Raw genomic sequence first — 12,199 nt, 5'->3', positions numbered from 1 at the left:
CCATCCATCCATCCATCCATCCATCCATCCACCCACCCACCCACACCCTTGTCCCTTAATGGGGTCGGGAGGGTTGCTGGTGCCGATCTCCAGCTAACGTTCTGGGCGAGAGGCGGTGTCACCCTGGACAGTCTGTCCCAAAAAACGTCTGAGCTTAAAAAGTCAAAAAATGTCTGCAGGGTTTCCCCAAGTGTATTATAAGCTTGGTGGGCCTCACAGACATGTGATCTGATCTCAAACATGTTGGTTAAATGAAAATAATTTAAAATCTAAAACTGCTACGGATGTGAATAACATTAGGACTAGGTGACAAGACAAAAAACTTCTTTAATGGACTCACTTGTCTCTTCCCGGCCTGAGTTTGACCTGAAAGACGGCGATGACGGGCCGGTGGTCGGAGGTCTTTATGCTGGAGCAGCTGTTGTATTTCAGCACTCGTATGTCGTTGGCCTGCCTGCTCCTGAACACGACTCTGTCCTGAGAAAGCAAGCGCGCTAAACCACACAAAGACCTAGAGCAACTAGACACTGAACACAGCAGGTGGGCTTCTTACTGTGTATGAGGGCGTTCTCTGCTTGGAGGTGGTGTCGTAGTTATCACAGCCGATGTCGAACTTATATGTGGGGAAGAAGTAAACCGGTGCTTCCTGGAAACCTTTAAAGATCGAACCTGCACAGAGACGGACAACCAAATACGACAGAGTACCAGGGTCATACTGAGAAAAACTACAAAATCAAATTATGAGGTAAACTAGTAGAATGAAGTCGAAATAATACGAGAATAAAGTTATAATATTTTGAGATTGTAGTCATATTGTGAGAATAAAGTAATGTTATGAAAGTAAAGTTGTAATACTACGAGAATAACGCCAGAATATTTCAAGAATAAAGTCAAAATAATGACAATAAAGTTGCAATAATATGAGATTAAAATCACAATATTTTGAGGTTGAAGTCATAATATTATGTCAGTAAAGTTAAAATACTATGAGAATAAAGTTATATTAATACACGAATAAAGTCGTATAAGAACAAAGTTGTGAAAATATGAGAATATAGTCAATATTTTAAGAATAAAATCATATTAGAAGAATAAAGTGGGAATATTAGGACAATATTCTTAGTAGTATGACTTTTTTCTCATAATTTCATGACTCTATTCACAGAATTTCATGACTTTATTCTCATAATTTTATGACTTTATCATTGTAATTTTGTAACATAATTCTCATAATTTTAGGACTTTATTCTCGTCATTTTATTATTTTATTTTCTTATCACGGCTTTAATACTCTGTCTTCTTACCAAGCAGCCATATTGGCCATCTTCAGCCTTCCTCATACTTACCGTCCTTCATTTGGTTTGACAGCTGGTCGTGCTCCAGCAGAGGGCTCATATCGCCCCCTACTGTCCGCTTCATGATGGCTTCCACCTCCGCCCGGTCTTTACCGAGCCGGAAGTTGAAATCCCCAAACCAGAAGACCTGATCGAACCTTGTGGTGACATCGGCTGCAAGTAAACAAAATATTTCACGTGAAATAAAGCAGGTTTTGCTTTAAAGGACACGCGCATCCAGAGCAAAGACGAGATGTAATGTATAAAGAGGGAGATTTCTGAGATATTAAAGGATAAATTTAAGCAAGAGAAAAAGAGGCACATATTTTAAGGAAAAGAAATATAAAAATACAAAATAAATGAATCAAGGAAAAATAAGAAAAAAAAAATCATACAATCAAAAAACAAAATAAATGAATAGTTTTGGGAAAATATTTTGTAATTAGAAAGAAACATTATTGTTTTTATTATTAATTAGTTTGAGGAGTTCAGTAAGAGATTTTAGTTCTGGCAGGAAATGAGTAATATTAGTTTGCTAACTTTTGTTTGTGAGTGAAAAAGTTTGGATACATATTTTATTCAATAAAGACAAAAAATTTTCAAATGATCCAGGAAAATGTTTGTTTACATTGTAAAAAGACCTCATTCATAATCAGAGCTGTTGCTTAAATTTTTTCACATTTGAAGACGCTTTAGCGTCTTACCTGGCGAGGAGCGATAGGGGTTGGTGTCCGGAAGGCTTTTGGGCAGAGCTAAAGCTTCGATGATCTTGTTGTAATCGAGTATTCTCTCGTAAACTTTGGTATCTCCAGCTGAAGGAAAAACCAAGAAACAGAATCATCCAGAGATAAAGACGAAAACAAAAAAACAACAAAATAGTTTAGTCTTAGTGCGTCTTCTTTGCCGTCTTTATCAGCAGACACACCTACTCACATGTGAAGTGGGATGTTATGAAGAGGAAGGAAGTTCCAAAAAAGGTAAAGGTGATGCCGACGGCTCCTTTCGTCTTGATCTGAGAGATGATTCTGGTCGTGACTGTGGCATGTTCCACCTCTGTTTTAATAAAAGAATAAGAAAAGCTTGTGACTAAAAACCAAAATTAATAATAAATAAACAAATAGAACATGTGAAATTGTTCACAAAATTTCTGTATTTTTCTGTAAGAATTTCTAAGGCCACTCTGATTTAAATTGACTAATAATGAAAAATAACCGAAACACTTAAAGACTTTAGCAAGTTAAATAACTGTTTCAACTGATGCTTGTGTTTTTAAACTCAATATCTTCTTACAGTTCAATGAAAAATCCCTAAAATCTTGTTACTCATACACTCTCAAATTAGTTGGTGTTTGCCATAAGGCGACCAGAATATTTCAATTCAACAAACAAACTACCACAATCCAGTTGCACCTCATTTCTTTTCCAAAAATAAAAGACACAAAACAACTTAGCGCAGCCGCTTTTCTCAAAGATGAAAGGAGAGCGACAGAAAGACAAAGATTGAACAACTGTAAAAATATGAGACTTTTAACTCTCATAAAATGTCCTTTTCACACTAAATGTTTTTATTGTGATGTTAAATAAAATTTATCATCAGATCTGAAATTTTGTTCATGCAGTTTGAAACAAGAATTTAAAATATCCTAAAGTAAAATAAGTAGTTATTTTAACTTGATATTGTGAGTGAAAATAATAGAGAAATGTGGCTCTTTAACCAGGTGATGGTAGTTTTTTTTTCTTGCATATTGTGAAATAATTATTTGGTTGAAGCATTTAGTTAAAACTCACAATTCAAGATTAATGAACTTTAAAACAAACAATGTTTAGACAACTTGTCTCCTGTTGTTAAATCAATTTCATGAACTTTAATTTCCGAGTTAAAAACAAAACAATCTTCTTGTCGACTTTAATTGCATTTTCAAGGCAGCAGGTGGACTTTCACTTTCAAGTTAACCCACCTTCAAATGTTTTACAGTGTATCGCCCACCCTTAGTCTCTTAGAAATTCTTACAGAAATCTAGATTTCGTCTGTTATGATTGATTCACCATGTAAAGACAAGCAGCAGAGCGACATTAGAGGACAGACCTGAACAGAACCACATGAGGTCTCTCCTGATGAACACGGTAAGGTAGAGAACGCCATGCGACGCCGTGTAAAGCATAACATAGTGAGGTCCCAGAGTTTCCTGAAGACAGGTCTCCCACTCTCTCCTGCAAGCAAACAAATGGATAATTAACTCAACATTAATTGTAAAAACCTTCTACATGGACGTACCTGTCAGGGCAGCCCTCCTGAACCCCAATGACGTAGAAATCCTGTGCAAAGTCAGAGTCCGTCGGAAGGAGGAGATCGTTCAGGTTGGTCGGTAAGAACTGAAAGGTCAGACGTTTGGTTAAGACCTGGAGGTTAACGACGTGCTGTAAGGGTGCGTGATGCTTCCTCCTACCTTCTCTCCCTGCATGTTCCAGGTGACAACGTAAACACCGACTCGTCTGTCGGGGAAGTGGCGGTCCAGCTCCTCGGACCCGAGCAAGGCACCGCTTCCCAGCATGCTCCCCTCCAGGAAACTCCTGGGAGCAAACAAAATCAGGATTAGTTTCTGCATCACAGCTGATGTCTAACGTTTGGATTTTCTCTTTAATAGCTGCTGACAAGAGAAAAACTATCAAGACTTTAGTCTGTGACCCATTTTTGCCTTCATTCCTGTCAAAAATAAGGCTGAGCAAGCATCTTCTCTGATCCATGTTAGTCCCATAACACCACTCTTCCTGCTCAAGAAGTCGGCACATAATAAATCTGTAAAACCTGAAGTTGCAGTGAAACACAGCAGAAACTTTTTTTTTTTCTTTGACGTTTTTGAAAAACAACATAAAGATGCAAGAAGGCATTCAAGTTAATGTATTAATTAAGCATTTGATCACATGATAAACTAAACTGATAATTTTAGGAATCCATATCAACCCTGCTAAAAGTCATCAGCATCTTTAGCCCTGCTACACCAGAAAGAGAAAGCTACACAAAAGACCCTTAATGCCAATCTGATGGTAATCTGAGCCCGGCACTTACGCGGCGTCCTAAGTCCACCTTACCTGTTTCGTACATCCTGGGGTCTGATGGGGCTTAGCACGCTGTAGATGGACTTCATGGAGTTTACCGAGGCGCTGTCCGACCCCATGTTCTCCAGAAGCCGGCTGTCGCTCAGGTTCCTGTGGAGTCTCTCACCACCCTTCTCTTTGACCAGCATGCCATAATCCAAACAATCCCTGTCAATCCTATTAGCTGCCCGTAAAGTGGCTGACGCAAAGTTCCTGTCCAGAGTGGGCAGCGGCCCTATGGGCTGCACTGGAGACAGCCGCGCCTTGGTGGCTCTCCCCCGTTGGTCGTCCGGGACGCTCTGCTGCCTGTATGGCCGAGCTTCGTGTTGCGGCTGCCAGGACTTCCTGTCCTCGAAGACCGGAGATCCCACCGAGAACGCAGGCTGTGGTCTGGAGTTGGAGTTCTGCTCATTTCTCTGAGATATTCGGTCATCTTTGAGAGAGTCTGTGGAGGAACCCGTCTCTGCTCTGTCACTCAGACTCTCCTGGCTGCTTCTCAGCTTCCTGGTCTTCACGCTATCCTCCACAGACACACTTTTGCCAAACTTTGAGGCTTTGGGTATTGATGGAGGGCGAGGCAGATACACAGGGATCTCCCTGTCTGCCTGTTCTTCATCATTGTTCTTGTTGGTAGATTTTACATCAACGAAAGGAGTTTTGGGGATCTTGCTTTCTACGTTACCATAGTCTCCTTTCCCAGGGGCTTCACAGGGGTAGTTGAGAGTACAGTCCTCTCCATTCTCAGTCATCCTTTCTTCATGTCTGAAACAAGCTGTGGTGAGCCGGATAAAGCTTTTTCATTGCTATTAAAAGACCTGCAAAGAAACAGAAAGCGTCTCAGTAAAATAAGTTGCCTAGAGGAGCTGAGGTGGCAGAGAATAGGAAAGATATTGTTGAAATACAGAAGGTATGTGGAAAAAGACAATCTGATGAGAGGAAAGTGAAATTAAACTTTATATCTACATGCAGAAAACTATTAAAAGCAGAAAATTAATCTTACATCCCCCACCATGACCCACATGGCAGCATCTACACAGAGATGCTGTTTTTTCAGCAGACACAGAAAAGAAAATCAGGGTAAACTGGGGGGAAATTCAAAGCAATCCTAGATGTTAAGATTCAAACTAACAAACCTGAACATGTATCTGCTGCTACGTCAGTTAGGTTTAGATCAGGGATCTCCAGCTTAACAGCTACTGTCCTGAAATTTTTATATGTATCAATGTTAAATTTGGTGGACTATCTACATGTTTAGATTCCATTTACGTTTGCGGCATTCTGTTATTTAACAATCAAAAACATTGTCTATATAAATCAAGCGCTTCTGCTTCGTTTTGTACATCGCCAAGAACATATTTTGTTACTTTGGTCTAATAAACTTGCACGTTACAGATAATTTCATTTGTAACTTTTCCACACAAGCGAACTCTGATTTGTGATTTGAAAACCAAACCTTGAAGTTTAGTATCGCTTTTTATTGTCCTTCCTGCGCAGAATATATATCAGATATTGTTGTCATAGCTGACATCGCTACACAATGTCACATTTAGCGGTTAAAAACTCAAATGTTTGACTCAATCAATTAAATCACTGCTGCTAGCGAACATTGTTAGCCATCTTACTTCAACAAAATGAAGTTATTTCTAACTTTAAACATATTTTACCACTTTTACGCGTTTTACTTTCTAACCAGAAAACCTCACAACAAAAGCAACTGTTTAATTTACACTACTTTATGGACACTGGATAGCAATTCTGCTGTGGTTAGCAATGCTAAATGCTAACTAATAGCAACGATATATTCTAGCTAGCTGAGCTAAATAACGTTCCTGTTAAATCTTTTTCAGCCGGATTAACATAAAATCTCTGTTTATTTGTGTTGCTTTATTCAACCAAATCGAAATCATGATAATGTAGTGTTACCTTCAGTGAACTGTCAATATCTGAGTAGCAATTTTAAAATTAGCTCTGCGACTTCCCTAGCAACGTCTAACAACACGGATTTTGTTGCCAAGAAGACAGAAGAGAACTGGATTGAGATGCGTCACTGACCGAGAGCGCCCTCCTCAGTCAGAAAGTTATATTACAACTGTTCCATCACTACCATAGTCGTTTTACATTTTCTTAATGAATTTTACAGTCAAAGGTGGGCAGAGTACACACAAATTGTACTCAGGTAAGAGTAAAATTACTTCAACATATTTTGACTCAAGTAAAAGTAAAAAGTAGCTATCTACGAAACCACTAAAGTAAGAGTAAAAAACTATTTTGTAACTGGTCAGGTCGGAGTTAATACTTAAAAATTATGTTATCAGTCAGACAAAAAAAAAAAGAGAAAAAAATTGACATGTTCAATGTCGAATTATTTCAATATTTTATGAAACTAAAACTCACAACATATTTTTTTTTTACAGATCAAGATGCTCTGGTGACAATATTTGCTCCTTGCTGTATCTTCTTGGTATCAGAATGTCACAACAGGCTCAGAAAATAAAAAAATAAAAAAAATACAGCAATAAACTTAAGAGTACAAATAAGAAGTCTCACTTTAACATAACACGTTTTTTCTTCATTCAGTGAAGTTACTTGCAGTAGGGAGAGTATCCTGAAATTTTTCCCCACAGAAATTATTCAAGTAAATGTAACTGAGTAAAAGTAACTATAGTTATTGTTGCATTTATTCAATAAAAAATGTCAAGTCAAACCAGGGAAGACAAAAGTCCAAAAACATCAAATACATTTTTAAAAAGCAGTATTATGTTTATCCTAGTAATTTCTCTATTTTCTGTTAAGAGTTTCTGATCCACGTGGTTTCATTTTAGATCACATTTAGTTAATTATGCCTTAATATCTTTGGAGACGGCAGAACATAATATGTTTCTCTCAAACTTGAAACATGAAAACATTTAAATATTTTGGAATATTTCAAAACAGCTACTTTTAACTCAATGCAGAATCATCCTTAATTTATTTATGGGATGCTATTCCATCAACTATTCCAATTGATCCTGGTTATCTTTTTTTTTGTTTATTTTGTATAACACACTCATTGTACCACATTTGACATATTGTGTGGCAGTTTGGGGCAAAACATACAAAACAAATTTACAACCGTTGTATGTAAAAAAAAATTCAAATGCAACATAAAATGGGATATTGGGAACATACAAACCTGTTATTTTTTAAATCAAATGCACTGAAATTTGATTAAAAATTTGTAACATTTAAAACAATTCATGTTTAAAGTAAAAAAAACATGATACAAAAAATGTTTTGTGACAGAGATGGGAGTTATAATTTAAAAAACAATGATTTAGAACATTTATAATTGTTTAATTAACTAGATGATAGAAATATAAACCTGCTTAAAAACTGATTAAAATATTGGGCAATATGTTGCATAGGATGGGTGTCTCAAGACCAAAAATAGTATTACTGATATTAAAAATGTATAAATAATTGTACATTTAAGGATGAGAATGTGAGATGTTAGTATAATATAATATGGAAATAATTTAAGTTTATCTGGTGTTTGGAGATTTAAAAGTTTGTAGATTGATGATCTTGTTGCTCTTTTCGAACAGGTAAAATTGCTTGTCAATTGGGCTTGATAATTTGTTTTATTTTCTTTTATTTTCTCTAGTTTTGTCAGTTTGAAGTAAATAAATAAAAATGTATTGTGTCGATCTTTTCTTTCAAATTGTTTTACCTTTTAACGGAATCACAAAACTTTCCACACGCTTAGCAACATGCCAAAAGGACTGACTGCACAAAGCTCATTATGTCAGGCGGAAACAAAAAAGAGAACGCCGTTGTTGCTGAGGTAGGTCACGGTGAATGGACAACGTCAAGGTGAGAGCGCCGATTGTTAACCCCGCCATCCTTTCTGTGACCCGCCGACACTTTTCACGAGAAACAGCCGCTGAATGGATTTCTGAGCTGGCTGGCCCCCCGGGAATGTTGACGACCCTTTCCATATTCTGTGTTTTTCTATGGCGTTGTTGCTGGCTCAGGGAGTTTGAACAAAAAGGGGCAGTCTTTGGGTCAAGTATAAAAGGAAAGGGTTAAGCCAGGTAAGGCACAGTTTGGTGCAAGAGAAAGAACAACAGCAGCTCCCGCAGCAGCAAAAGCCGACTGACAACCAAAATGACCTCTTCTGGAATGAACATGATGAGCAGGGTGAGTCCCACATTCTTTAATTATGTGTTTTGAGGAAAACTTTTTAAAAAATGAAATAAAAACAGCACAATTAATCACCATGCTCAAATTTGTATAAGCTTGAGATGCAAATATGCATGTTTTCAAAATATATATATTTTAAAAAGATTATTTTTTGTGTGTTTTCCAGGTTTTCATGTAGTTTTTGTTTAAAAATATAATGTAGAGATGCTAACTATAACCTGCTTGTGCTTCAGAAGAAGGATAACTCATGGTTGCAATATTTAGTTTTATCAAAACCTCAACCTTAGCGCAGATCGCACCACATTGACTCTCCTGGCTCATCTTTTCACTAGCGTTTGTAACGCTGCATTGTTGACCGCAGTACAAGACCATGTAACGTGCTGCTGCGAGCTAGGTATCTATGGCAAGCAGATTTAACATAAAATCATTTTTACCACACTTACATTCCAGATATCTGATATTTGTTTATTACTATAAGTATTAGTAAATGAAGATGTCTCTAACTATGTTTTTGACTAGACCAAATGCTTATTTGAGAAATATTCATTATGTGAATATAAATTATGTCAAATTTACCATCTACAATGAACAAGAAATTCTTACATATAAAATGCAATTATAACCAGTTGTAATTAAAATGAATTTTAACAGCTGAAATGTAGAGGAAGCCCAAAAAGAGCTGCAACAAATGTTGATTTCTGGCTTAAAGAAACAATTTGAGTTACCCAGATGTGGGTAGAGCACCCAAAAATTGTACTCAAGTAAAAATAGAACTACTTCAACATATTTTTAGTCAAGAAGTAAGAAGTAGCCATCCAAGAAATTACTCAAATAAGAATAATAAAGTATTTGGTAGAAGGTCCACTCAAGTATTGCGTAACTAATCAAATTATTAATCATTTTATATTTAAAAACAAACCAAAATATAAAGTTAAATGGGAATGTTAGTATTAAAATGACAATAATTTACACAAGTAAAAAAAAAACAAAATCAGGCATAAAAAAATATTTCAATTAAAAATTTATAAATTATGAAACTTCAACAAAACACTGCAAGTGTTTGTGTCTGTTTGTGGTGAAGTTTTGGTTAAAACATGTTTGTTTTTTATTCAGTGAAGTAGAGAATCCAGAAATTTTACTCAAATAAAAGTAGAGATACTTCATAATAAGGATTCAAGGGCTCAAGAAACCTTTGCTCGTTTGTGGCATGAAATTAAGACTCAGGCCCCAGATTAAGAAATGTAATACTTAAATAAAAAATAAGAATAGTTAAAGTAATTTTTGTAACACACATATATGCATATTAAAAAAAGTGTGTGTAAATAATTTAATAATTTTTTGTAAATTAATACATTTACATCATTTATTAAAGGAATTAATTATTAAACTTATGATATTTATACAATAAAACTATTCAAGCGAAAATTAAAAGTTCAGCGTAGTAAAAATACTAAATGTAATTGAGTAAATGTAGCTAACTCTGGAGCTAACCAAAGTCTTTCCGTCTCAGATCGTCTTCTACGAGGACCGGAACTTCCAGGGTCGCTCCTATGAGTGCATGAGCGACTGCCCAGACATGTCGTCCTACCTGAGCAGGTGTCACTCCTGCCGGGTGGAGAGAGGCTGCTTCATGGTCTACGACCGCACCAACTACATGGGCAACCAGTACTTCATGAGGAGGGGCGAGTACGCCGACTACATGAGCATGATGGGCATGAGCGACGGCATCCGGTCCTGCCGCATGATCCCCATGGTAACCAATCCCACACTCACCGCCAGGGGCGGGACTAGACTTTTTCTTAGAGCCCAAGCACAAACTGTGATAGGGTGGCTCAAACTATTAAGACAATGATAGCAAAAAAAAAAAAAAAATCATAATCATAATGCTACTTTAATCTGTGAATATTATGACTTTATTCTCTTAATTTTATGATTTTATTCTCTTACGACATTATTCTCTAAATAGTAATACTTTATACACTGCAAAAGGACAAAATCTCAAGTATTTTTTGGTATAGTTTCTAGAGCGAATATCTTAGCACACTTGAAATAAAACCATCTAGCTCAAAAGTAACTTTTCAGTACAATATAGAGGCTTGTTTTAAGTAAATACTTCCTTATTATTGATAAAAAATGTATTGTTGCATTGTCAGATTAATTATAACAAGACATTCTTCCCATTTTATGAGTTAATTTATCTGCCAATGGAACTGCCGTCACCTAGTTAAAGAGCCACATTTCTCTATTATTTTCACTCACAATATCAAGTTAAAATAATTACTTATTTCACTTTGGAATAACTTAAATTCTTGTTTCAAATTGCATGAACAAAATTTCTGTTCTGATAATGATTTTTATTAAACGTCACAATGAATTCTGATCAGAAACAGAGCGAACAGGACATTATCCTCAAGATGCATTAAAATGAACATTTGCCTTAATAAAACACGAGTCAGATCAATGTAACGCACTTCCACCTCAGGATACAGAGACATGTCGCTGAGCATTCTGGGAAATAGTTCCCACTCCTGTCTTTTTATTCTTTCAGTTTTTTTTTAGTGTCAACTATAAACTGTAGTTTATTCAACTTTTTTGACCAAATTAATAAAAAAAAGTTAACACAACTTACTGCTGTAAGTTTATCATTCACAAGCTCACATTTAGGTTGAAAATCTAAAACTTGCTCAATTTATTTGACTTGAAGACTAGTAGACACAGCTAAATTCAGTTTAAATGTTTTACAGCGTTGGTCCGGTGTTGTAATATTCTGAGCTGTAACCCTCTTTTTGTCTCGCGCCACAGTACAGAGGATCCTACAGGATGAGGATCTACGAGAGGGAGAACTTCGGGGGTCAGATGTACGAGATGATGGACGACTGCGACAGCATCATGGACCGCTACCGCATGTCCAACTGCATGTCCTGCAACGTGATGGACGGCCACTGGCTGATGTACGAGCAGCCCCATTTCAGAGGCAGGATGATGTACATGAGGCCCGGCGAGTACCGGAGCTTCAGCAACATGGGCTGGAGCGGGATGAGGTCGATGAGCATGAGGCGCATCACCGACTCCTACTACTAAACTCTCTTTGCACTGAATAAAGCTGTCAAAAAAAATAAACTCCTGCCGGGTTGAAGTCACTGCTTATTTTCAAACACATTTCAAGCTAATTGATAAAAGCATAAGCTTTAAAAGTTTTAGAGGTTTAAAATATCAAATTTTAAAAAAGCATCTATTTATGTGACACAAATTAGAAAAAAAGAGTGAAATGGAAAGAAAACTACACCTGGTTTCAAAATATAAATGAAATTTAAAAGTAGCAGTCCAAGAAACCACTTAAGACTAAAAAAAATATTTGGTAAAATCACTACTCAAAGTACTGAGTATCTGATCTAAACATCAATCATTTAATATTTAAAAATTGCTCAAAAGAGTAAATAAAACACATATACAATTTTTTATTTCAAACCGTAAGAGAGAAAAAGGAATCTAGTTTATTTTTTTATTTTATTTATTTGAGTATAATCTCAAGTAGAGTACATTACAGGTCAAGCAAAGACATTTAAACGTACATTCAAATTCATTCAT

At 36.3% G+C, this 12,199-nt stretch overlaps 2 protein-coding genes across 2 annotated transcripts in view; one reads left to right on the top strand and one right to left on the bottom strand.

Moving 5' to 3' along the window:
* inpp5e (inositol polyphosphate-5-phosphatase E) overlaps positions 1-6,455 on the bottom strand; it is a 7,820-nt gene extending 1,365 nt beyond the window's left edge. The window contains exons 1-10 of the mRNA XM_008417952.1: positions 6,353-6,455; positions 4,424-5,244; positions 3,781-3,904; positions 3,609-3,706; positions 3,420-3,544; positions 2,268-2,387; positions 2,039-2,146; positions 1,347-1,508; positions 554-669; positions 341-477 (exon numbers count right to left, since the gene is read on the bottom strand). Coding sequence (XP_008416174.1) covers positions 341-477; positions 554-669; positions 1,347-1,508; positions 2,039-2,146; positions 2,268-2,387; positions 3,420-3,544; positions 3,609-3,706; positions 3,781-3,904; positions 4,424-5,178 — 1,745 coding nt within the window. The 5' untranslated portion in view covers positions 5,179-5,244; positions 6,353-6,455. The remainder of the gene's footprint in view (positions 1-340; positions 478-553; positions 670-1,346; positions 1,509-2,038; positions 2,147-2,267; positions 2,388-3,419; positions 3,545-3,608; positions 3,707-3,780; positions 3,905-4,423; positions 5,245-6,352) is intronic.
* A 2,044-nt stretch (positions 6,456-8,499) lies between these two features.
* On the top strand, positions 8,500-11,727 carry LOC103469900 (gamma-crystallin M2-like). Its single transcript, XM_008417951.1, has 3 exons — positions 8,500-8,608; positions 10,122-10,364; positions 11,414-11,727. The coding sequence occupies exons 1-3, from the start codon at positions 8,576-8,578 to the stop codon at positions 11,690-11,692; spliced, it is 555 nt and encodes a 184-aa protein (XP_008416173.1). The 5' UTR covers positions 8,500-8,575; the 3' UTR covers positions 11,693-11,727.
* The last annotated feature ends 472 nt before the right edge of the window (positions 11,728-12,199 follow it).

Source organism: Poecilia reticulata, linkage group LG9 (assembly GCF_000633615.1).
Source record: "Poecilia reticulata strain Guanapo linkage group LG9, Guppy_female_1.0+MT, whole genome shotgun sequence".
NCBI lineage: Eukaryota > Metazoa > Chordata > Actinopteri > Cyprinodontiformes > Poeciliidae > Poecilia > Poecilia reticulata.
The sequence above is the reverse complement of the archived record's forward strand: the minus strand, read 5'-3'. Positions and strand labels throughout refer to the sequence as shown.

Excerpts from the sequence above, each read along its gene's own strand:
- LOC103469900 (XM_008417951.1), top strand. The coding sequence starts at position 8,576 with ATGACCTCTTCTGGAATGAACATGATGAGCAGG. Across the intron at positions 8,609-10,121 it reads GAATGAACATGATGAGCAGG|ATCGTCTTCTACGAGGACCG; the intron begins GTGAGTCCCACA and ends TTTCCGTCTCAG. Across the intron at positions 10,365-11,413 it reads CCTGCCGCATGATCCCCATG|TACAGAGGATCCTACAGGAT; the intron begins GTAACCAATCCC and ends CTCGCGCCACAG.